Source organism: Diceros bicornis, chromosome 32, assembly GCF_020826845.1.
Source record: "Diceros bicornis minor isolate mBicDic1 chromosome 32, mDicBic1.mat.cur, whole genome shotgun sequence".
NCBI lineage: Eukaryota > Metazoa > Chordata > Mammalia > Perissodactyla > Rhinocerotidae > Diceros > Diceros bicornis.
This window is the reverse complement of record NC_080771.1, coordinates 36,437,198-36,462,168: the sequence shown is the minus strand read 5'-3', so window position 1 is coordinate 36,462,168 and position 24,971 is coordinate 36,437,198. Positions and strand designations below refer to the sequence as shown.

The 24,971-nt window shown below is 45.1% G+C and overlaps 1 protein-coding gene across 7 annotated transcripts in view; it reads right to left on the bottom strand.

Annotated features, from left to right (window-relative positions):
* BANP (BTG3 associated nuclear protein) overlaps positions 1-24,971 on the bottom strand; it is a 128,289-nt gene that overhangs the window by 65,191 nt on the left and 38,127 nt on the right. For 5 of the 7 annotated variants that reach the window (XM_058528443.1, XM_058528445.1, XM_058528441.1 and 2 more), the window contains exons 5-6: positions 16,207-16,323; positions 14,323-14,498 (exon numbers count right to left, since the gene is read on the bottom strand). In XM_058528443.1, coding sequence (XP_058384426.1) covers positions 14,323-14,498; positions 16,207-16,323 — 293 coding nt within the window. The remainder of the gene's footprint in view (positions 1-14,322; positions 14,499-16,206; positions 16,324-24,971) is intronic. The other 2 variants (XM_058528446.1, XM_058528444.1) reach the window with 1 other exon arrangement.

The window sequence follows — 24,971 nt, the reverse complement described above, 5'->3', positions numbered from 1 at the left end:
TCCTCATAGCCAAATCCCCTTCCTTGCCACAAGTGCTTTCCTTAAACCCTGAGGAATGCACCGTTCATGATTTTAGGATCTCAAAGGTTACTAATAACAGAATGAAAAGCCCAAGTCTTCCATCTGGTGGCGGGGGCAGTCTGCAGGAGGAGCAGGGCCTGGTCCCAGCACGCTGCGGGTCTCTGGGATCTGAGTGCCCAAGGGGCTGCATGCTCTGCCTGCACTTGACCTCTGACTCCTGCAGACCTTGATATCTTTGAACACGTCTGGAAACAGGCACTGCTCCACACGGGTGCTACACACCCCCAGTGACCTTCAGATTCAGATTTTCTTCCAGGTCTCCCCAAACCTAAGCTAGCTACCTCGTCTAGTTGCCCAGTCTGATCTCTCACCTCCCAGCCATTTCCCACAAAGAGCGAGCTTTGGGATGAAGGCTCCAGGGTCAGCAGATGACAGAGCAGAGTGGAGAGCAGCGCATTAGCCACTGACCTCCCTGCCTCCCTGCAAGCAATTTCAGTCCTTGCCTCTGCAAACTGAAAATCACTACATGCCCCAGACTCCAGCTTTTTCAAGGGTAGTCTAAAATGCCAATGCCAGGGCTCAACATCCATGTGTGGGAAGGATTCCCACTTCTCCACCTTCAGCAAGGCCACAGTGATGATCACAGGACAGACAGGATGCTGACGTAGACAGAAGAGGGAGGGCAGCAAGGCGGCTAGCTCTCCCTCTCACCCAGAGGAGATGCACAGGGAGATGGCCTTCCCACCTCTCTACCTGGGTGTGAAATGTGCAAGTCCCTCTGGGATATGGGAAGGACGCTGGGAGGTACAAGTGGGTTGGCTTCTCTCAACCCCAGATTCCTTCTCTGTGTAACAGCCTCCTGGGTAGCAGGTGCATGTGAAAGGACTTGGTGATTGTTAAACAAACGTTGACTTAAAAAAGCCTCAATTTTTGGCAGAAGGAAACTCCATTTACGATCACAAACCAACACAACTACTGATTCTGCTTGGAAACTTGGCAGCTTTCCAAACAATGTCTTCTGACCCTAACGTGGAAGCAAGCTAAAGTGCAAGAGAGATCCCCTGTGCAAATATGCTGAAGGTGCAGGGATGTTACCAGGGAGAGTTAAATCTCCCTCAGGGTGACAAGGATCTAAGAGGAACATCCACTTTCTGCTGAGTGACTCCCAGGCTTGTAGGCTGTTAAGTCATGTCATAGCCACGGTCATGGTCACGACTGCTTCAAGATTTCTCATGAAGCAAATTTCTTCATGAGAAGATTTCTTTATTTTGAAATGTCCTGATATTTACATTCCGGCCTCCATCCACAGAAGAGGTCCCCACAACGGGTGGCCAGCCCTGCCTTGCTTTGCCAAAGGCCTGGAGCAGACCAGAAAGCCAAGTGGCTAGCCTGGGAGCAACTCGCACACACTGACCCCTTCGCAGGCAGCCTCTCCCAGCCAAGTTACTGAGTCATGAGATCTCCATGAACATCAGGCGAGGCTGGGCAACCCCATCGAGAAGACCACGTCGCCACTGGGGCGGACCGGTAGTTGGAAGGGCTGCTCAGGGCAGTTGAGGCTGGGCTCCTGGCTTTAGCTAAGGAAAGAAAACAAATCACAAACCTGACTTTTGGAACTCAGAGTAAGAGATGAGTAAGCAGCATCATTTCTCAGAAACATGGATGGTTTAGAAGTGAAGAGGTGGTGCTGTGAACATGGGCTCAGACACTTGCATCTGAACGTCGGTCAGCTGCTCTTCTACTGAGCCCACATACAGAGAAACAAAATGGACACGAGACCTAAACAGGGATGTGATGGGACCTCTAGAGGGGCCACTTCAAGGTCATAGCTAGAATACCAAAAAGGTGCCAACTTCTGGGCATTTATTATTTTATCTACACATACTTACTCAGCAACTCCATGCTAGCACTGGGTCTATGCTCAGGATTAAAACCCTCAGTGAACCCAGAATCAGTCTTAATTCCACCAAACAGAGAGGAAGGACTGCACTGCCTGCAGCAGGCAAGCCAGGCAGCAAGTAGAAGAAGGAAGAGGAACAGGCAGGGGAGGGGAGGGAGACGGGAAGAGGAGGGGAGGGGAGGGAGACGGGAAGAGGAGGGGAGGGGAAGGAGGAGCAGGGAGGGGCAGGGAGTGGGAGCAGCAGCAGAGAGGAGGGGGAAGAGGGAGGGAGGGGGAGGAAGGGAGGAGGGAAGAGGAGGCGGGAGGAGGAGAGGAAGGGTGGGGGGCAGGGGAAGGAGGGCATGCAGCAGAGGAAAGAGCAGGTGCCAGAGCAGGAGCAGGACAGTCTCCTGGGACCAGGAGGCTATCTGTCATTCAAAACACAGCTAGAGACAGTTACTGGAATCAGCAGACTGAATATTCACACCCCAGTCCCTGGAATGCAGAGACAGCCCCAGCCAACCCAGACAGAGGGACCCAAAGGAGCAGCACGAGCTCACAGAGGACGAGGGGCTGGAATGGTGCCCTCTGCTTCTCCCCATCACTGGGAGGCTCCCAGAAACAAACTCAGCCCCCTCATGCCAAACTTGTCAAAACACACCATCCCGTGTTCCAGTCAGATCAAGCCTGTGAGGTTCAACCCCTTGAAGATATTTAGCACCTCAAGACAGCAGTCCCTGCGGAGTGGAGGTTTGCTCTGCTGAGGGAGGTAAGAACCACCTGGAGAACTTGCTAGAAATGCTGGAATCCTGAGATTCCAATCGCAGCCTCCGCAAGCAGACATCAATGCACTCAGTGGCTGGCTGCCTCCCCAGCAAATGACCGACTGGCCAGGCTTCCTGCACACCTCATCAGTATCGCCACCTCACTGCTCCAGGTCAAGTGTGAGTGGACAAACTGAAATTCCCGGGTACATCGGATGGACATTTGAGAACCCGAGTCAGCCAGGGAGCTGCCATGGGAGCCAAGTCCCTGCCTCCGTCATGAGCAGAGGGCTGGGAGGGTACAGTGCACAGAGAAGTAGCAGACGGGGGGCGCCACACAGCAGAGGGGCAAAGCTGCCCACCCAGATGGAGGCCAGGGCCCACCTCAGTAGCAAGAGGACTTCACGCAGACACGGTAAGAATGACTGCCCCTGGGAGAATCACAGTAAAGGTTCCAGAAGAGGAAGCAGCTCACACAGGCCTGGGCAGGAAAGGGCATGGAGCCAGTGTGGCTGGAGCGGGGAGCACGGGGCAGAGACAAGACAAGAGAGCACTGGGGTCCAGTCTAGCAAGCCCCCCTTAGCAACAGGGGTGTGACACAATCTGTGCTGAGAACTGATGGATGAGGGTGTGGGGTGCAACAGAGGACATGAGTGGCCACTCCGGAGCTATAGCAGTCCAAGAAGGACCCATGGCATGTGGGTGTTAAATGTCATGACAGGACCTACGGTCTTTAACCCCTTGCAGTTCAAAGCACTGATGCTGACTTCACTGTGAATACGGTCAAACCGAAGGTGGTATCTGGTGACACCAAGCATCTCTGCACTTCAGCTTTGGACAGGAGGATGCCACGTGAGCCTGCAGGGAGGGGCGGCAGCATCCTGAGCCATCAGGGGTACAGGGCGATGCCACGCCTGCCTCCCCAACTGCCATCCACACTGCACATGGGCCCATGCAAGGACAAGGGCTGAGGGCTCTCAGCTTAACCACCAACACTGCCCAAGACAGCTGTGGCCTTTCCCAGGAAAACAAGTAATGTGAGTTCTGCTTAGCAAGCTCCCCATGTTTACATAATATTTTTAAAGCAATGTAAACACTGGACCAGAGCTCAATGCTGTTTTCCAAACAGTGAGTCAACATCTCATCAAAGTGATACTGAGACTGTGCGTGAGATGCTGGCAGGGCAGCCACGCAGTCAAGGGATGACAGCTCGAGTTCTCTGTAAACTCGCCGTGAACTTCCCTACTTACTCCAACCTGAGACCCAGCTTCCCATCTGGCTGCCCTCCACCACCCCCGTCTTCTCCTTGATTCCCCACCTTGGGGAAGTATCCTCTTCCACCAAAGTCATGCTGTCTGGAACGTGAGGTCTCACGGGCACCACCGGCCCCACGAATCAGAGGCTGCGGGGTGGGGCCCAGTCTAGCAAGCCCCCCTTAGCAAGGGGGCTTCTGATGCTCGCTGGCCTGTGATAGGAGCACCTTACCTTGTCCAAACCCTGTACTTCACCCCTGCTGCTAAAACAGTGACGTGCGAGAGAAAGGGCCATCCTTCTTCCAAATGTCATCCACTGGAGAGCCCACAGTTCCAGCGACAATCAAGAAAACATGCCAGCAGGCTGACACTGTGACGTTCCATTTACATGGATGCGGGAAACAAATGTGTCAAAGCAGATACTTTCAAATTGATTCAAGAAGAAGGAATGAAAACGTGACTTTACCTGTTAAACTTAATTCCTATGAAGGCAAATCATGATGTTAAATGAATAAAAATATTTACAAATGAAATTTAAGCCCGATTTTTTTCATGTAAAAAATCATCATCAGTGAGACTGATTAATCAGAAATTACTCAGTACTCATAGACTGAACTCTGCCAACAATGTTGTGGAAGATAATGTCAAAAGGGCATGAAGTGAACAGAAGTGCAGCCCCACCTTCTCAGGTCCAACGTAGGGCACAAGGAACGTGACCCGGAAGAAGCCATGAGGCTGCTTGGATGGGCTCAGTGGACATCAGCTTCAATGTCCCACTACAGCCCTGCTCCCCGCTGACCCGTCTACAGACAAAAGCCCTTCCTTAGGGCTAAGCAGATGGACTTCCAGAAATGTTACCAGAATCTCCTGGAGGATGAGAGATGTTATTTAGACTCCTAAAGTAGGTATTATTTCAGAGAATACTGCTCCCCCCACAAAGTAAATTAGCCTAAAAATTAACTTTCTTTATTTTCCCTAACTTATCACTCCAGAAAATAATGGCTTAAATTTCTCTGGTAACATAGGAAATTATCCAGAAACTTTATTTCAATCAAACATCTCATAATTTTAGAAGGCATTCTATAACCTATTTATAACCTACTTATTCCTAACGTCACTTAAACGCCCTGTGAATGGCAGTTGTGGTCATTTCTCAAGCAAGAAGTCCGAGCTAGGCATTCAAGAAATACAGCCTGCAGCAACTCTGACCAACACGGAAGCGAAAAATCATTGCCATGGGAATACCCCAGTGGGAAGAGAGGACCAGGGCTCCACCATCACCATTCACAGGACTCCCAGGAGCACTCCCAGCGCCTCCAAGCTCCCCAGCAGGAAGAGAGGATCACCAGAGACGCTCAGATGTCACCGGGGTCATGCTGGCCCCCTCTGCTGACTCCACTCTGCTCCCTTTGGAAATACTCAGCCCTAACTCACCTCTAACTCAGAAGCCAGAACACAGTCTGGACCCCAGCTTCTCACCAGTGACAATAAATCATGTCTTTTAAACAGAAAACACGACAGAACACCTGCCCACATAAATATTTGAGAAATTTGCCTTTTGATAACTCAGAAAGGGTATATTTATTTTACTAAAATAGATTGGTCAGTTTTGGCATCTGACACAATAGAAAGATTCTAGTGGCTTTATTTTAAAACTACCAGTCAGATTATAAGAAAAATAAACTTGCTTTCTACCCCAATCACTTATATCTTCAATGAAATGAACTGGTACTTCTGAAAACCCTTCAGCAGTAACTTGAATTTTCTTACCATTACAACAGTTCAGAATACAAGTACGTGTTTTGAGGTTCTATTTTAGTGCCAGGAAAGTGAAATGAATGGGAGAACACACCGAGATGAAAAGGATGACCACGTTCTGGTGACTGTCAAGTTTAAATGAAGAAACACAGCCACCTGCGTTATGCTTCCTTTCCCCACTTGTTGACAGACAGACATGGTCCCTGAGATCAGGAGGTACATTCCTTCCAACAATGCCAGTCAGCCTTGGTTCTGAGTCACTCTGCCACGCCTATGGCCTCGGCTTGAACAAACCTCTCTTCGGATGAGAGCTGACGGCATGAGGCAAAGACAAGACAACATTTACTTAGCACCTACCATGTGCCAGGACTTCACATGCATTACTGCAACTCAGGGGCTCTCTGCTGGGAAAACTTGGGCAGCTGAGCTGACTCGACACAGATGCGTCATCACTCCTCCAAAGCAAACAGCAACACCTGAGTCTGTGGACGGCGGCTCTGCATACATCTTGTGTACCAGCTCATCAAGTGCCAAGGCTGGACCGTCTAGAAGGTTGGTTACCAGCCATCCCAAATGCCATCTTGCTCCAACCAAGCCGAACTCGCCGCCTCGGCTCTTTCCAAAGACAACGTGGTTCTGCCTGTGGTATCCTGCCCACCAGCCACGTGAAACATCTCAGAGTCATGGTGTCCCATGGTGCCAGCAGCTCTCATGGAGGGAAGGGCAAGGGAGCGAGTGCCCACTTCTCGCGAACACGCTGCTTGGCCACACTTGTGGGTTCTGAGCATGCTGTCTTTGCTCCCAGATGCCCCACGTCCTCGCTAAGAGCTGCCTGTCCCAGCTGGTCTCCGGTAGCTATTACTGAGACTCTACATATTCAGTACTTTGTAGCCATGAGAGGTGACTAATGATGTATTTCAGTCTCTACCCAGAGGATAACAAACAAACCAAAAGAAGGCAATACTTGATGACTCACTAAATGCTCCAGGGTTGTTCAAAGACTCAGAACATGATGTCAATTCCACAGCACAATAAACTTCACATCAATCTAGTTCCTCAAGGTCAGCCTCAACCATCTCCAGGCAAGTTTTCAGAGGACAGATTCATGGTCATGAGCTGGTGTCAGGTTGTATTTTCCATCTATACCAAAAATTAATTTTCATTTGGCTTTTGTAAAGGCCTGCCCAAACTGTTTATGAATTTCAAAAGCAACATACTGCATAAAATGGAAGAAATGGTTCCAAATATGAATGGTAATGCAGAATAAATCCACATAGAATTCACAAAACAGGAAGTCTCAGGTCAATTCCTGACCCCTCTCATGCTGCATTACTGTAGACATTCATCATGGCTCAGAGGGTTTCCAAGGCCAGGACGTGGATTAACCCTAACTGCAAATAAGGGATTTCTTCCACCCAGGGTAGAGAATGAGAATCCTGTGTGTAATACACGAATTTATTGTTGTGCTACTTACAATTATCTGTCCCATAAAAAAATCACGCGTTGGGGTATTCCAGGATCCTGGGGGTTATTTCTATTTAGGTAAAAATAAAGCTACATTTGTCACAACATGTCAACTTTGGCCATCTGCTGGCTAGACTGCTATGATGTCATATATAGATGCTTCAAAAGAATCTTCATCCCTACCATGTACCCATGGGTATTTAATGAACATCTGGGATGGGATGGGAAGGGGGCCAGAAAGACGAAAAGACCAGGGAAAGGTGTGGATGTCCTGAACCGCGTGATGGCCACACATCGAGAGGACAACTGCGAAAACCAGGTGGCTTCCCAATAGGTCGTCCTTTCTATAAAATCAGGGATTTCATAATTATGTGAAACAGAATTTGAGAATTTCAGAAATCCATACGGTTGACATTCTACAAACTACAAATTACACAGATTTCAATTTAGAAATGGTACATTCTACCATTTTCTTTTAAATTGTTTTTCTGGTATGGGCTATTTTTGCTTCATTTTGCTTTGTTTTTTTGAGTGGGATGTTTTAGATCAACAATCTATTAAAAGATTTACCAGTGAAGCTCAAACATTTCTTAAAGTGAAAAAACTATTCAACCATCCCTGAAGTAGAGTCTACGCATGGCCGTGAGCCTGAGTTCTCTGTAACTGGACACCACCAACGCCCTGATGGCTAACAGCCATCTGAACAGAGGAAAGGAAGACCTAAATTACAACTCCAGGTATCTTGACCCAACGATTCATATCCTGACCCAGCCTCCCTCCTCCCATCCTTCTGCACTTCTGAAGGCAGTAGTGGGCTGCAATTTAAATTATGTGCACAATTCTTCTGCTTTTACATTTCTTTGCTATCAATTATCTCATCAGAATCATAATTATGATCTCTCCCTTCTCTGAAACACTCCTGTAAAAGATCTCAGTGTCTCCGCCATGTCCATGAGCAGAAGGGGTGGAGAGAGGGGAGCCTGACTCAACCCAGGACCTCCCCAAGAGAGCAGTCAACATCACAGGGCGAGGGTGGGGGCACGAGTTAAAGGGACGGGACATCCCGTAGACACCCATATGTCATCTGAAAAGGCACAGATCAGTATACTTCATTTACTCTGACTCTCAAACATTCATATCTTTCATGTTTCCTAAAGGAGGCAGAGGTCCGAAGACTGAGAACTTGCTCTAGGAGAGTCTTACCTGCACATTCGGAATCCAGGACACCAGACAGGTACGCACAGCACATGCCAAAAATACAACCAGCACATCGGTGCCTGTCGTGGGCAGAATTGTAAGACAGCCCCATGACCTCCGCCCTGCGATCATGCCACGTGGCAAAAGGATCCCACAGATATCATTAAAGCAACTGATCAGTTGACCTTAAGGTGGGGGAGACTCTCTGGGTGAGCCTGACCTAATCACGTGAGTCCTGTAAAAGCAAAGCGTTTTCTCCACTGATGGCAGAAGGGGATAATGGAGATGTAACTCAGGAGAAGATCTCCTCTGTGAGATGTAGGGGCCACGGGGCAAGACCCTGAGTGCAGTCTCGGGCCAACAGCCAGCAAGAAAACCAGGACTTCAGCCAGTCCTATAACCCAACAACCAAATTCTGCCAACACCCTAAATGAGCCTGGCAGCAGATTATCCCCCAGAGCCCCCAGATAAAGACCCAGCACGGCAACACCTTGACTTGGGCCTTGTGAGACCCTGAGCAGAGACTTCTGCCCTCCAGAGCTGTGGGATGATAAGTGGTGCTGTTAAATCCACTCGGCTGGTGGTAAAGGGTCAAGCAGCACAGAAAACTAACCCACCATCACAGCACCCAAGTTGAAGCCCAGGTGCTCCTGTGAACTTAAAAAGGACCAATTAGAAAAAGGCACTGGGAGGCTGTAAGCATTTGCCCAAATGAGCCCTGGGCTCCAAAGCTGCAGGACCCATTGTCCAGTCCTGCCTTCAGAGGCTGCAGGGGTTGGTCAGCCACAGAAGCTACTTTAGGAAATGTGTCGGGTCAAGCATTAATACGAGGATTATGAGGTATTGATGAGTTATTTCCAAAACAATATTAAATCCACATTCATGGCAATCTCTGTACTGCCTTTCCCAGCTTTAAGTTCACTGACAAGCTTTAAAAGCCCGAGTGCTCAATCAATCCTTGAGCTGCTCCGGACCCAGGCTTCACACACCTCTCCTCCGACCCTCATCCTCGCTGCTCCCAACTCAGGCTTCAAATGTTCCAGTGCAAACATCACCTTCACCACATCCCTCTCCTACACCAGACAACCTCTGGAGCAAACAGCATTAACTTCTGGAGTAAAAGGATGAGCCCAGGAAGAAGGGCTGCCGCTTTTAAGACCGATGGAAGAGGCACCGGCCAGGGATGGATGGTGGGGGTGAAAACAGGATGGGCGGGACTGAGCGGCTGGCTCATGGAGAACAGCCCCCGATGAGTTGAACCAGCCTTCCCAAAACACGCCCTGGGGGCCAGTCCTTCTGCAGGGACAACACAGGATACTCGGAACCTCGCACCCATTTCTGAGCCCTTATAAATTAAGGCGTTTACACTCTGATCATGAACCATAATCACGTGTGACACCTCCAGTGGGTGTCAATAACATGCTACCCCTCCGGCCAACCCACAGAAACTGGCAGCCCACCTCTCTGCTTGTAGAGACAGTTAACTTTGTACCTGTAGGCCAAACACCCAAGCTTATCTGGGAGTGATGTGACATCTTTAAGCTATACACAAACTGATAATTTGGGGTTTTTAAACTGGCAGTTCACAAGGGTTGAGTTACATACAGGATAATGACATGAGGAAAGGGGAAGGAACAAACGGTCTTTCGGACTGGAGTCAGTTCTTCCCCCGCCACTATGACCACACCACTGACTGAGGGGCAAGGCTCAGGCCCCGAGGTCAAGTCCTGGAGCCACAGGGCAGGGCCAGATGGGCCTCTTTCCATGTGAGCTCCTGCATGCTTAGCTTGAATGTCGTCGTGAGCTCAACAGTGACTAAAGCAAGTGTCCAAGGGTACCCTGGTTCTTTGGCACAAAGGAGTGGGAACCACTGGGCACAGACAGGGTATCCCCAGTCAGTGTCACACGCTGTCCATTCTGAAACAGCGTGAGATGTTGAAGTGACGTCACCCTTCTCAGCCACCTTTCTCCGATCTAGGATAACCTCAGCACTCACTATACCGTCATGCTCCAAGACCTACTGACATTCTTATACCAGTCCCTCTTTACTAACTTGGTTTTATTTTGGTCACCAACCTACCTGTAATCCTCCTCTTAGCAGCCAATTTATGATTGCCAATAAAATATGTTTAACACATAAAGAATTTATGCAAAAAAAGTTTATGTAAAATAAATTCTATAAATAAATTCTCAAGAAATGTTTTTGGCTAAATTTCCTTCCATACAAATGTATGGCTGATGTTTTATGAACGTGGAAGTTTGTATTAATCTCACGTTACAGCCCCTGACACCCTCCACCTCCCGGGGAACCTATCTCAGCTTCCAGCTGCCGTGACTAACAACCTCCCACAAGGGAGCCGCTTCTCCCAGCTTTCATTCCACCGCCCCCACTGAGCACACCACAGATATTTATCAGATAAGACATTTTCCTGACTGGGCTTTGGAACACTCATGAGGCCCATTTCTGACAATAATTCAATTATAATTGAAGTACAATCCTTCTCCATTAAAATTAAGTACCCAACATCTTATATGTAGGATTAGTCAAGTTTTATAAGAATTATCAAATGTATAAACAGCAGGAATTAAAACTCTTTATTAAGATCTAACTAAATCCCTTCATTAATTAACAGAGCCCATTTGGGGCCCATTTTAGCTCACTTGTCTCTCTGACTCAATTAGCCAGCTTAATCTTTGGACGATTACACGCCACACCCTTTTGGTACTCACCAAAGATAGGAGTAAACTCAGACTAAACTACCAAGGAAAGAGAGGAGCAGAAACTAAGAACTAAGTTTACTGGTCACTGCTCTCAACAGTTAGCACTTCTTTCTAATTCAAATAGAGTCTGTGTCGCGACAGACGGAACTCCCTAATTAAAACACTGGGATGAAATGATCTGGTACCTTTGCAGTGTGATAAAGTGACTCTAAATTTGATAGAAAATGGCATGGCAATTCATGCAAACCATTTGGAATTCTTAAGAAATAACCATTTTGAAACCTTTGGCTCTTTAAAACTACAGACATAAATATTTTTATAAGAAGATAAGAACAATCTGTCTACTTGCAGCTCTGGACTCTTATCAGGAACTAAAATGACTCAATCTGAAGACGAGCCTATGGCCCTTTAGCACTCTGCATATTAATAATGCTTCTCTCATAGAAACTAGCTGACTTGACATTCTCTCCCGTTGAGCAAGTTATTCTAGTCTTGGAGGAGGACGCGGCAGGGAAACAGCTAATCCAATCCTCAGTATATTCATAAATCTCACAGAAACGTTTAACAGATGGTACCACTACAGGTCGATAGTAAATCTGATACAAGAGACATTACATTACGGGATTAGCTCTTTTTCCAACATTTGCACACACGGCAATCAGTTAAAGACGACTCCATCTGTCTCCGTATCATCTTCCACAAACCACTGCGCCAATTAAGGCAGCGTGACCCAACTTTCTCATAACATTGAAACTGCTGGGGCAGACATTCCCAAGGACGGTGTCAGTGAAATAGATTTATTACAAAATGTTTTCTCTTACTGAAATGGTAAAATAAAATGGTCCTAAATTATAACCTTTTCTTCAAAATAAAGTAAAATTTAAAATCAGAAAAATTTCCCTAATTTGTCCCAATCCTAACAACCTATATTACAAGTCAAAATCACATTTGATGGAACAATCAGTTTTAAATGTGGTTATAAAACTTTGCTCAAAGCCTTTCCTAAAGAAGAATGTTTTACACAAAGTGTAGCACCTTGCAGCCAAAGAACTTAGACTCAAATACAAAAAAAAAATCTGTATTTCTTCTTACAGATATTAATATTACTAATAAGCTCAAAATGTGATTCCTTTTTGTATGTTCATTTTGGTGTCAGTCTGCAGTTTCCCCCACTGAAGTATATTTCACATTAATTATATCACATTAAGAAACCTAAGTTAAGGGGCCGGCCCCGTGGCGTAGCGGTTAAGTGCACGCACTCTACTGCTGGCGGCCAGGGTTCGGATCCCGGGCGTGCACTGAGGCACCGCTTGTCAGGCCACGTTGTGGCAGCGTCCCGCATAAAGTGGAGGAAGATAGGCACAGATGTTAGCCCAAGGCCAGTCTTCCTCAGCAAAAAAAGAGGAGGACTGGCATGGATGTTAGCTCAGGGCTGATCTTCCTCACAAAAAAAAGAAAAAGAAAGAAAGAAACCTAAGTTAAAAAGATGACTTTTTGTTTGTACGATAACCCCAGACTCTCCCAACATTATCAAATGTTATGTTCCTTGGCTGATACAGTTTAAACCAAACAAATGTTAGCCCTAAAGTAGGCAGCCAGATCTGTGTGGGTATTTACCCAAAATCCACATAGAAAAAGAGTAAGAACAATTAGTTTTCTCTGCAGTTGTTACGAATGTGATTTTCAGTCAATATCCATTAGGATGAAATCAGTAGCATCCCTCTTTTCCTCAAATTTAATGTGTAAAATAATCCTAGTTGCCCTGACCCAGAAACTCCACTCATAGACATCAACCCAAGAAAAATGAAAAGACAGAGCCACACAAACCCTATACACAAATGTCGACAGCAGCACTATTCATAACAGTCAAAAAGTAGAAACAACCCAAGTGTCCACCAACAGAGGAATGGATAAACAAAATGTGGTTCATCCTTACAATGGAATACTATTCAGCCATAAAAAGGAATGGAATACTGATGCATTCCACAAACGGATGACACCGCATGATTCTATTTATATGAAATGTCCACAGCACATAATTCCATAGAGATAGAAAGCAGATTACTGGTTGCCGGGGCCTGGGAGGAGGGAGAATTGGGAGCGACTGCTATACGGTTTCTTTTTGGGGTGATGAAAATATTCTGGAATTAGACAGTGGTGATGGTTGCACAACTGTGTGAATATACCAAAACCACTGAAATGTATGCTTTAAAATGGGTCAATGTTATGTATGTAAATTATATCTCAATTGAAAAAAAAAAGGTTGCCCCTAATTCTCTTCTCTCTCCCTCTTACTCTGCCATCCCAATCCTAGCAATTTATGTCAGAGGTGAACGAAATTTTGAGAGAAACACTGTTTTCAATGTTTCAGATATGATAAATCTTTCTAAAAGGAAAATCTCTGTTCAGTAGAAACATCTACATTGTGTTTTTAGGAAAAGTCAATGACTCGGACGGAGAAGCAGAAAAACCTCACAAGTTCTTACTAGTAAACGAATTACAGGCTTTATAACTCCGCTAACACAATGCTGAATCTGTCTGAGTGCCCTCTTTTGCCTCCGTGCTGCAGGAAGTCCTGTTAGGAAGCACGTGTTACTCCCAAAGGCATGACAAAACGGGCCAGGTGGTGGGAATCCTGTAAAGGGCACGCCAGGCAGGCCGCACGGATCCCAGGTACCAGAGAGGAAGAGGGCAGAAACCCTAGAGTGGGTGAGATATGTTCACTTGGAGGCTAGCGGCCACGAGGCGCCCTCTGAATCTCAGTCGGAGGAGGAGGAGGCGCGGCTCTCGGCGTGAACCCGACCTGCACGTGAGGTCACCTCTGAGGGTCTGCATTGGGCCCTCCTCAGAGACGTGGACAGACCTGTCCTCAAAGACCGAGAGCCGACTACTAGCTATACCACTAGTTATAAAAATCACAACTGTCTGTCATTAGAAAGCCTCCAGAACTTGATTAAATCAGTGAAAGTGACTGGAAACCATTATGTAAATCTGTATTAATGTGGAAAGGTTTCTACTCTGCAGTGGCAACAGGCAAGTTATAAAATCATACATATAGCGTGCTTGTTTTTACAACGGAAAAGCCCAGAAGACTTGGAGAGATCTCTAGATGTGGAATTTTCTACATTATTATCACTTTCTTCATCATTTTTCTATTTTACCACTTTTTAAAAACAATAAATATATATTACTCTTCTAAAAATCGGAAAAAAGCCTGTACCTCCTGCCGTTCGGGCAAAGGAAAGGCAAGGCTTTGCGGGCGCACCTTCGGAGTTTAGGGTGATGAGGGTGACGTTGTTGCCGATGTTCTGACTTCCCGACTGTCCGCAGTTGGAGACGGAGTCGCTGGCCTCAGACCCGCTCTCCCCGTCCTCGTTGTGGCTGTCTTCTTGACCAGGTACCTTCACCACAATGGTGTTCTGCCGACGCCCAGGAACCGCACTGAGCAAAACAAAAACACCAGCCATGTTGTGAGAGCAACACAACCCACAGAGACTAGCCCTGAGTCACTGCAATGCTCTTCCCTCCGTCATTGTCCGAGAATCTAACTCTGCATGGAACAACGGGTCACAAGTCCTCCACACAGCTCTTTCTACCAAGATTAATAGCAACTTCATAGCAGGAAATAGTCTGGGGTTGAAAGAGACTGTATGGAATTTAAAACGTTTAAAAAAATGTTTACATCACCAAGAAGTGAAATCTCAGCTCGCTGTGCCTCAGGCCTGAACGCTGCTTTCTTGTCACAGAGGTGCCCCTGCGAGTGCTGACATCTGAGTAAGTCCCTCTCAGGCCACGTCACAGGAGAGACTGAGTGAGAGAAAGCGTGCCTTACACTGAACCCATGCACTCTGCACCGCAGACCTTCTAGAAATGACTCAGCTGGGGAAAATGCAGTTATCACTCCCAATTACTCCCACTGACAAAAACCACTGCAGTGGACTTAAAAAGCCAGTCAAGAACCTCCTAGCGGATATTCTCACCACCACAAGGGACCCTGACATGGAGCAATAAGATACCAAGAAAATAGGACATGAGCCAGCTCCAAAAAGTTCTCAAAAAAGATGATCTGGAGACTACCATGTGCCTTTGTAATGACCCTTTCAACTTCCCTTCACGAAGACTGCTACACACTGAGAGAGGGACAGAGCCAAAACTTCTCTGAGTATAAAGCCAAAACGTAATTCAAATCCTGACCACGCCCAGAGGAGGGAGCTGCTCTTTCTGGACTTGATTCCACAGGCCTGTCCAAGCTGACCTTGCTCCTGAACACTTAGAACCTGACGGCTGACCTCCACCCAGGCCTGCGAGAAGCATGCCAGCCCTGCTTCCTCTCCCCCCACAGATGGCCTCGGCCTCTGGGCATCTCGAAACCTGGCCTGGGTCACAATCTTTCGTCCCTTCACCCCACACGGCAGCCCTCAGCACCGCAGTCGGGCTCTTAGGGACCTGGGCTATCCAACAAAGAAAACGGGACACAGCAGCAGGAGGAACAACCTGCAGCAGCTAAGAGAAAAAGCAAACAGAACCGCGTGAAGACACAGAGAAGAACAAAAGCCCAACGGCCCCCTCGAGGCATGTTACTGGGAAAGCCAGTCCACTGGGCAGGCCACGTGCGGTGGACTTCACTGTCACACGACGGTGGGTGACAACGCCTTTCATGCACTCCCATTTCTGACCGAGGTTCCATTCCACATGTCTCAGAAGAGAAAGGTGTGAGAAAAAAGCCATCACCTCGAAATGCCATCACTCAGCACACATGGAGGGTGTGTGTTGACCGGACATGCTGCTGTGCAGACAGACAGACAGATGGGAGTGAGCAGTGAACAGTGAGAGGATCTAAGAGCTCCAATCACCATTGTGAAAACACAAAGCAATCTCTCGATGAGACACGTGAGCACCGGACACACACGTGCCACACGCCGCGTCTCCCCTAACCTCTCACCCTCATGGGGCCCGGCCGTCAGCACACGGCCTAGGGCCTGGCACCCCTCCCCGACACTGAGCCACTGTGGGCACTGCCTGTTCCCCCGGCCCATGTGAGGACAGAAATGACTGATGGTGCCCAGCTCGGAACACTGACTTGTTCTCGAGGGGACGCATCACAGTGGCAGTGGCAGTGAAAGGTGGGGTTGGTGTTGTGGCTACTGACTTGCTAATGATATTTTCCAGGGAATCCGGTGCCCTGCTGCTCAAGGGGTCGTCCATCTTGGCTACAATGGCGTTCTGCCGATCACTGTTGAGTATTACTGTAGTCTGGGGGACGACGCTAGGGAACAAAAGAATCACAAAGAGAAAGAAGACCTTAAAACAACAACATTCATTGTAAGAGCACAAAAGAGTAATTCAACACAGTCACTCCCAATAGCCTGCCCTAAGGGAGGGGAGGTGGCCCCACGCAGAAATCATATTTACAGGAATTTACAACTTACACTGGGCAAAAATAAACTGGAAATGAGGATTTCTTTAATACAGAGTTTAACTTTCCTCATTGTTGGTATTCTCAGTTTGCATAACTGGATAATACGGGAAAGCTGAGTTAGGAATATTTAAATTTTTATTTAGAATAGATCGAGAAGTCACAAGCTGTTATTACGAACAGTTAATAAGGTTTCTGAAGTAGCATGTTTACATGAAAAACAGCGTGATATTTTCACTCATTCCATCCCAACAAATTCCTACATGACAATTCTAGGCTTTTATAACCATTATATTTATCAGTATTATTCCAAAATGTTAGTGCTCCGGAAAGAAAGTGTGAATCTAACATAGGGACTGTGGGCAGAATCACAGATCACCTCCAGGCTCTGCTGGGAAAGTGTGTGAACTACAACCAAAGGGCCTTGCGTGTTTGCTGTGAAGGAAGATGATTATACCAACAATGAAGCCCTGACCACAACTTCCTCCAGGAAGCACTGAACCTCTAAATATGCAGCAGCCAACAGCTTCTCTCAAGGCACCTCCTCATTGAGAGATTTTAGGCTTTCATCTTCTGGCCCTGAGCACTTATGGCCACAGGAAATTTATGAGTCTGCTTTGTTGTGGAGGTTGGAGTGCGAAAAGAAGGCGCATTTGAAATGCACAGTAATATTACCTGAAAAGCATGCCATTCTTGGATTTCACTCTCCCAAAAACTCAGGGGAAACATGGCTTTTACGTGAGAAGACTTCACGTAACCAAAAGCACATGTGAAAGTCTAGCCCAGCGTCACAGCCACCTGGCTGTTAAACACCCCCTCCCAAAATGGGGGCACAAATGGCACCATTTCATGCCCAAGTAAATTGTAGGACCACAAGGTGTTTCTCTAAAATAAAGTGCATTTTGCTCAAAGGTATTATTATTTTTTCAATTATTCTATTTGTTCCTTGGTGACACCAAAGTAACCCACCAAATTCTGACGACCTATCCACAGGTCAGGCACCAAAAGCAATCCAGGTGACCTCTGACTTGGACTGTGGTCACATACAGGCTTTAACGATTTCATGCTTCTCATAGATCAAAACAGAAGACAAAATGGTTTGTAGGAGTTTGGTGTTTTCCCAAAGCGTATTCTGTGGAATGCTCGTGTCCCCCAGGATCCCCCACACACAGCCATTCCCATTCCCTCTCATTCCACGAGCAACTAAATAAGGACGATTTGGCTGAGTAGACAGCCGCCCCCTACCAGAAATCGCAGTGGACACTAGCACACTGAAGGTCCAAGAAGTCCTGTTGGAAACAGACTAAAATTATTCATGCCACCATTGCGCAGAGCTGTTTGACTAAATATACCTCTTCCCCCTAAGGATTCTTATTAATGAAGATTAAGGAAATGATGTTCTAAGGCAACCAGCCTCAAGCTGGAATAAATGTAGCCCCAAAGGTACCCCAAGACTTCCAAGGGGTTCCTGGATGTGGATAGCTCTCAGCAATTCAACTCCCAGATCCTCACCTTCCAGAATGTACTATTTCCTAAAAATGCTTCTCCTTGAGAGAGCACCTCTGGAACAAAGAAAACGTGTTTGTTCCCTTTCACAAAGCCTTTTCTCACTTACAAAACAAAATTACCCCTCACTCTAATCATACTAAGGTGCACTGTCCATCCAGGATGTGCAAAACCAGGTCCAATCTGGACGCCGGCCTGGGTGAGAGAAAGCGAGTGCCTCTACTGACCAGCGGGAAAACTCTTTGGTGAGTTATTGGTTTACAACTCTTTGCTTTCAAGAGAACTGACGGAGGACCTAGTTTTCAGCTCACAGATCATCAAAAATAATTTTTGACGATAGGCCACGAAGATTTTTGGCACAGAACTTGAAGAACTCAGGAACTCTTTCCTCTCCCACATATTGATTTATGGGAATAAAGTTTCTCTGAACTTAAAACTATAAAAATTAAAAACAGAAATGGAACCAATACTGAACCCTGCCTCATTTTAAGTGATGTCATAACCATCCACGGATTCAGGAATTACCTAAAACTAAAGCCCATCCATCTCAAGAATACATTCCCAATATTGGATCATTAAGAACTAGTTATAAACGAGTAATACATTTATGTTGTTTGGCTCAACTGTATACTAACAATTATAATGAGAACTCAATTCAAAAGAGTTTTTTTTAACCCTTGGGGTCTTATGGTTACAGGAAATAAATTTTTCAGCTTCAATTTCTATCCATATTTCTGTCGCAAAGGAGTGTGACAGCCTGGTTGACTGGATAAAATTTTGTGAGGGAAAAGAAATGGGAATGAAAGTTCAAAAAGCAAAAGTAACAATGTAAAACTTGACTGTCAAAAGCTTATTCACAAGATATTTTAAATGAAGGATGGTATTTAGATTAGAATGGAAACATTGAGACTGAGGACCTGGAAGCCTTAGGGGATGGCAGAGCACAGATGGAAGGGGAGAGCCACCAGGGTAGAGCTGCGGGAGGCCCAGAGACGCCCAGCCGGCACCTCAAGCATCAGCAAGAGGCCACCTTCGCCTGCGTCAACACGCAAGTTTAGGGCTCTTGACCACAGCAGTTCATGTCAGTAATCAATACACAAAGCATTCAAGGAAACATTTACTCAAATTTGTTGTAAAGGGTTTATTTCTATGGCTTGCAGGTTAAAGATTAAAAAGTCATAGAAACCAGGATCCAAAAAAATACTCTTAGGGATAAGAATAAATTAGCATTAAAATTTTCTTTCCAATATCTAATGAGATGAGCAAAATATAGTATTAAACCAACCCCCTCAAAATAACCAACTGCACCAGAGAGATGGGAAAAACCCACTGGAGCAAACTTCAAACCAGCTGCTTGAGAGAGAAGATTCTGGGGCAGACAGGCTCTGCAGGCTCAGGTTCTCCCCTGCACCCCACCCAAAGAAGCCATGCCTGCACATTAACTAAATTCTGTGAATGCACACTAACAGTCCCAAACCAGAAGAACACATTGGTTAGGAATGCATATTCTTTCTTCTTCTTTCCAAGGAGCTATAGAAATGACTACTAATGAAACAGGGAGAACTGACTCCCAGGTGCGGGCAGGCGCTCTGCGATTGCACTGAAGAGCAAGGGAACTGCAGGTGACACCCAGGGGCAATGAGCCCTGCAGCGAGACACTGAACACTCAGGAGACACCAGTGCCCTGATCTTGGTCTCCAATACGAGTTTCCAACAAAAGGAGAAATGGCTGAGTTGAGGACTAGCGCAGGGAGCATACAAGATGAGCCTGGAGCATCTTGTGGTGCCAGAAAATAAGCAAGTACTCAAACCAAACAAAAAACCCACAATGGTTTCAGGGGAGGGGTCAAAGGGCCACAGGAGTCAACTGAGGGAGTCCCAGTGGCCAAAGATGGAATAATTTAAGCAACAAAATAAAGTATTATTGGATTCTAACCCAAAGCATAAAATAAGTATGCATGAGTCCACATTGATACAAATGACTGACTAATACATGGGGAAGAAGGGACAAATCTCCCACGCAGAAGAATAACAAATCATGTGAGCAGATGCTCCGCCTACCAGCTGCAGCGTGACTCCCTACCCTATAAGTGGGGGCTGCGCTTAGAGACGTCCTTTCCAATAGCACAGGATGGAAGGAGTGGGAGAGGACAGCACTGTGCAATGGAGAAGCCCGGCAGGCACCCATCAGCCCAGTGACCCACATCAACACAGCAGTGAGAAGCCATGGTGACGGCATGCACCCCTGGTAAGAGGGGATGAGAAGGTGCTTCACCTCTGGGGTCCTCCTCCCCAATCCCACAACCCCAGTCTAACCACGAGAAAAGTATCAGACAGATCCCAACTGAGTGCATTCTACAAACGCCTGACCAGCCCTCCTCACAAAGTCATAAAAACAAAGAAAGTCTGAGGAAGTATCACAGATCAGGGCACTGGTGTCTCCTGAGTGTTCAGTGTCTCGTTGCAGGGCTCATTGCCCCTGGGTGTCACCTGCAGTTCCCTTGCTCTTCAGTGCAATCGCAGAGCGCCTGCCCGCACCTACAGACATTTAAAAGATAATATGAGAAATACTATGACAAGTGTTATGCTAATAAATTCCAGAATTTAGTTGAAAAGGAAAAATCCTTTGACAGACTCAAGGTAAACAACACTGACTCAAGAAGTTCTACGTTTATTAAAGTTCTATATTTATTAAAGAAATTTAATTCATAATTAAAACTTAGGCCCAGATGGCTTCACTGGCAAATTCTGTCAAACATTTAAAGAAGAAATAAAACTAATCCTATAGAAACACTTTCAAAAAATAGATGATGAGGGATGGCTGCCCAGCTCACTTTTTGAGGCTACCATTATCCTGATAACAGAACAGATAGAGACATGTCAAAAAAGAAACCTACAGACTAATATGTCCCATGAACAAAGACGCAAAAACCCCTAACTAATTAGCACACCAGTCAATAATATATGAAACGGGTAATACACTATGATCAAGTCAGGCTTATTATAACGGAAATGCAAGGTTAGTTTAGCATTCGAAATCAGTGTAATTCACTATAGCAACAAAACCAAGAAAAACCATACGGTCATCTCAAGTAGATACATAAAAAGCACGGGAAGATCAATGCCTGCTCATGATAAAAACTCTCATGAAATAAAGAATAGAAGGGAACTTCTTGAACCCAATAAAAAGCATCCACAAAAAACTGACAGCTAACATCATACCTAATGGTGAAGACTGCGTGCTTTCACTCAAAGATCAGAAATAACGTAAAAATGTAAAAAAGGATACATTGTAATGGAGATCCTAGCCAGTGCAGTAAAGTAAGAAAAGATATAGAAATTTGATAGGAAGTAAAACTTTATTTAAAAGTAATACAACCACATATATTTTTTAAAAATCCTATAGAAAAGCTACTAAGATAAGCGAATTTAGAAATGATGCAGCATAAAGGTCAGTATAGAAAAATCTATTGTATTTTATACACTACCAATGAACCACCGGAAACTGAAATTTAAAACACAGTATCATTCGGACCAGCCCCATGGCATAGGGGTTAAGTTCAGTGTGTTCTACTTTGGCGGCCCAGGTTCATGAGTTTGGATCCTGGGTGCAAACCTACACCACTCGTCAGTCATGTTGTGGTGGTGTCCCACATATAAAGTAGAGGAAGACTGGCACAGATGTTAGCTGAGGGCTAATCTTCCTCAAGCAAAAAACAAGAAAGACTGGCACAGATGTTAGCTCAGGGCTAATCTTCCTCAGAAAACAGAAAAAAAAACCCACAATATCATTTATGATAGCATCTACAAGTATGAAGTACTTAGAGATAAATTTAACAAAATATGTATAAGAGCTGTACACTGAAAATTATAATAAGACACTGCTGAGAGAGATTAAAGACCTCCCTAAGTGGAGAGGTGTACCATGTTCATGGATCAGTAGACTCCATATGTTAAGATGGCAATCCTCTCCAAACTGATCTACAGATTCCACACAATCTCAATCAATGAGTTACTCTAAAACTAGAGAAGTACTCCAAATTATCAGAACGTGCACAATCTATTAAAACATTTGGCTATATGTTTATTATCTGCTTTGGTTATTAGGTTGTATCTCTGAATCATCAGATTATGTTAACAATTCTTTAAGTTGTATGTGTGTAAACTCTGTTTTCTTTAGTTAGTACTAAGCCCTGACATGTACGTGGTATCACGATTAGGTGACCAGAAGTGTGCAGCCGTGCAAGGTAGTGTGGACCAGTCAGGAAGAGAAATCTTATGTACCCAATTAAATGGAAACATCAAAATTTCAAAATTTATAAGGAAAGAATTAAACAAGTCTCTCATGGCTGAGACCAAACCATTTCTTCACAGTTCAAACAAGCTTACCTTCAGTGTGTCATACTCTAAAGCCTGTGAAATGCTACATTTTGGCTGAGAAGGTCAATGACCCAAAACTGGAAACACTCTGAACACTGATCACCTGGCCAAGATGGCTCATGCTCCAGCACGGAACAGGGATGCTCAGGAGGAGAACTCTCTCCCCCCAGAATCCCTGAGGGCTCAAAACACTAGGACAGTCTTTCCACAAATATCCAACACTTGAAACAAAAGACCGCCTGGGAAATAAAACAGAGAATCAGCAACCAGCACATCAGAGGGAATTTAAATAATTTTTTGACCAAATATTTCAATTCTCTGTGGGTCAATAAAGGAGGAAAAGTTGAGAAGAAAAGAAAGAAAATTTCCCCCCTCCATACATCTTACATGACACATCTCTCTAAAAGAAAAATTTTAAAATAAATCACTTTATTTTTAATTTTGAGTATTATAAAGAAGCCTCTGATGTACTACAATTGTTTTAAAACAGAAGACACATTAAGCTCTAAAAAAATTTTAAGCTTTTAAAAATAAAATTCTGTTATATGTCCATTATATCTCAATAAAAATAAAGAAACTGTGCATAAAAAAATAAAAATCTATTGCTTTAAAAATAAGAAACAATTTGCAACAACATGGATGGACCTGGAGGGTATTATGTTAAGTGAAATAAGCCAGAAACAGAAAGACAAACAGTGCATGATTTCAGTAATATGTGGAAGATAAACCACAGGAGTGGTTTATCTCCGGACAGATAGGACTGTTTGGTGGTTACCAGGGGCTAGGGGGGTGAGGGGGGGTGGGCACAAGGGGTAGAGGATGCACTTATATGGTAACTGACAAACAATAATGTACAATAAAAAAATAAATAAATAAGAAATAGCATTTTTCTAGTTAGTTAATATGTTTAGTTAATGACAACAAATAAACCCAAGACACTTGGGTTATGAGTTGCTCTGTGACTTATCAAATCGTCTGGCTCTACAAGACACTGCCGGACGAGCAGGTAGCCATCCCTCACTCTGTGTACTGCCTGTGTGCAGTCACACTGGCCTTCCCTCAGTCAGCGACGAGAACAGCACCCCACATCAAGCTAGCACTCCAGGCTCAGCTATGTCCTACCTGCTGTACGCTCTTCAAACAGCTCTTTGTCTAGCCCCAAAGAAGTGCAGAAAAGTCATTTCTACATTTATCTATATAAATGTCCCTGCCCATACACTTGATCCCTTCAGTCCACATAGCAAAGTGGGGGCCCTTCCTGAAATGCTCACAGCCGGGCATTATAGGATGAGCCCACTATAGCTAGACTTCCGCAACTCAGCCCAGAACGCTTCAGCAGTCTGCCCCTCCCAATACCAACATGAAAACAGCTCTAGAGTTAAAATTTCAAGTCACTACACCTAGAATTACAATTAAGCCAAGTCCAAATTTACGGTACACTTGCAAAGAAGAAAAAAGCACCTACCTAAAAGAAATTCAAGTCCATTTTTCTTTTCCTCAAGTAGAACACAATTGTTGATGAAATCCCATCCAAGTAACCTCACATTTTTATTACAAATGAAAGACAAAGGTTTTCATTCTTTCTTTCTTTTCTTCTTTTCTTGAATTTATTTAAAGAATCTCATTCAGGTCTAGAATCTGAAAATCTGGATCCAAAATGCCAGCTGAGGTTGGCAGCAGTCCACTGCCTTCTGTGCTCCAGGGATTAAAGAGAATAAATAAACAACACTCAGAGCTGATAATCAGCATGTCCTAGTTCAGGCCAGTTTTAATTAGAAATAACCAACGGGTGAGTGGATTTCAGTGTGCCCCACAGCTGCGGGGCTGGCGCTAGGCCACGTGCAGCCTTTCCAACCGGCAGGGCACATGGCGTTTCCGTGGACAGCCTCTCACCCACTATCCAGAGGCTGACTACAACTGAAGAAACCCTTACAGCATCTGCATTTGTCCTGGGAGGTGACACACAGACTTCCCAAGAAATCTTTCATGACAAACAAAAGTGGGCCTAAGGAATCTTAGCTTATTTTTAAAGGCATATGATTTGGATATAAAATAATCTAGGACTTATATACTTCTAACTTTTATTTTACATATCTGAGGCCCAAAATAAATAATCTGTAGAACTGCCTTATTACTCAAAATATTAACCAATGTTTAATTGTCTTTAGAGACTTTTCCTCTTCTATGCTCTACTAGCCACATTTAAGACACACAATTCTCATTTACTTAGATGCGTTCACACATTGGCAACTTCCTACTTTAGAATATAGAACTTCCTTCTATTAACCTTACATTAACTTAATAAGTAATGGTTTTATCAACAGTATTAATGAACCTCACGCCAATATACAATAAGTGTATTCTATAATGGGTTGATTTTATCTCACCAACACGATTCTTTAAAACCAGAAAAACTAACTGATTTGGATTAACTAAATTATACATCTGAGTCAGTATTAGAAAACTCTACTTTTATTTTACCACTTTTTTACTTTTATTTTAACACACAAAGAGAAATCCAAGAGAGGTCTCTAAATGATAAAGTCTTCCCCCTGGCAGAGGGAAGCATGGTAGAATTTCTGACCAGGAAAGTTGCTAACAGTGTCTCCCCA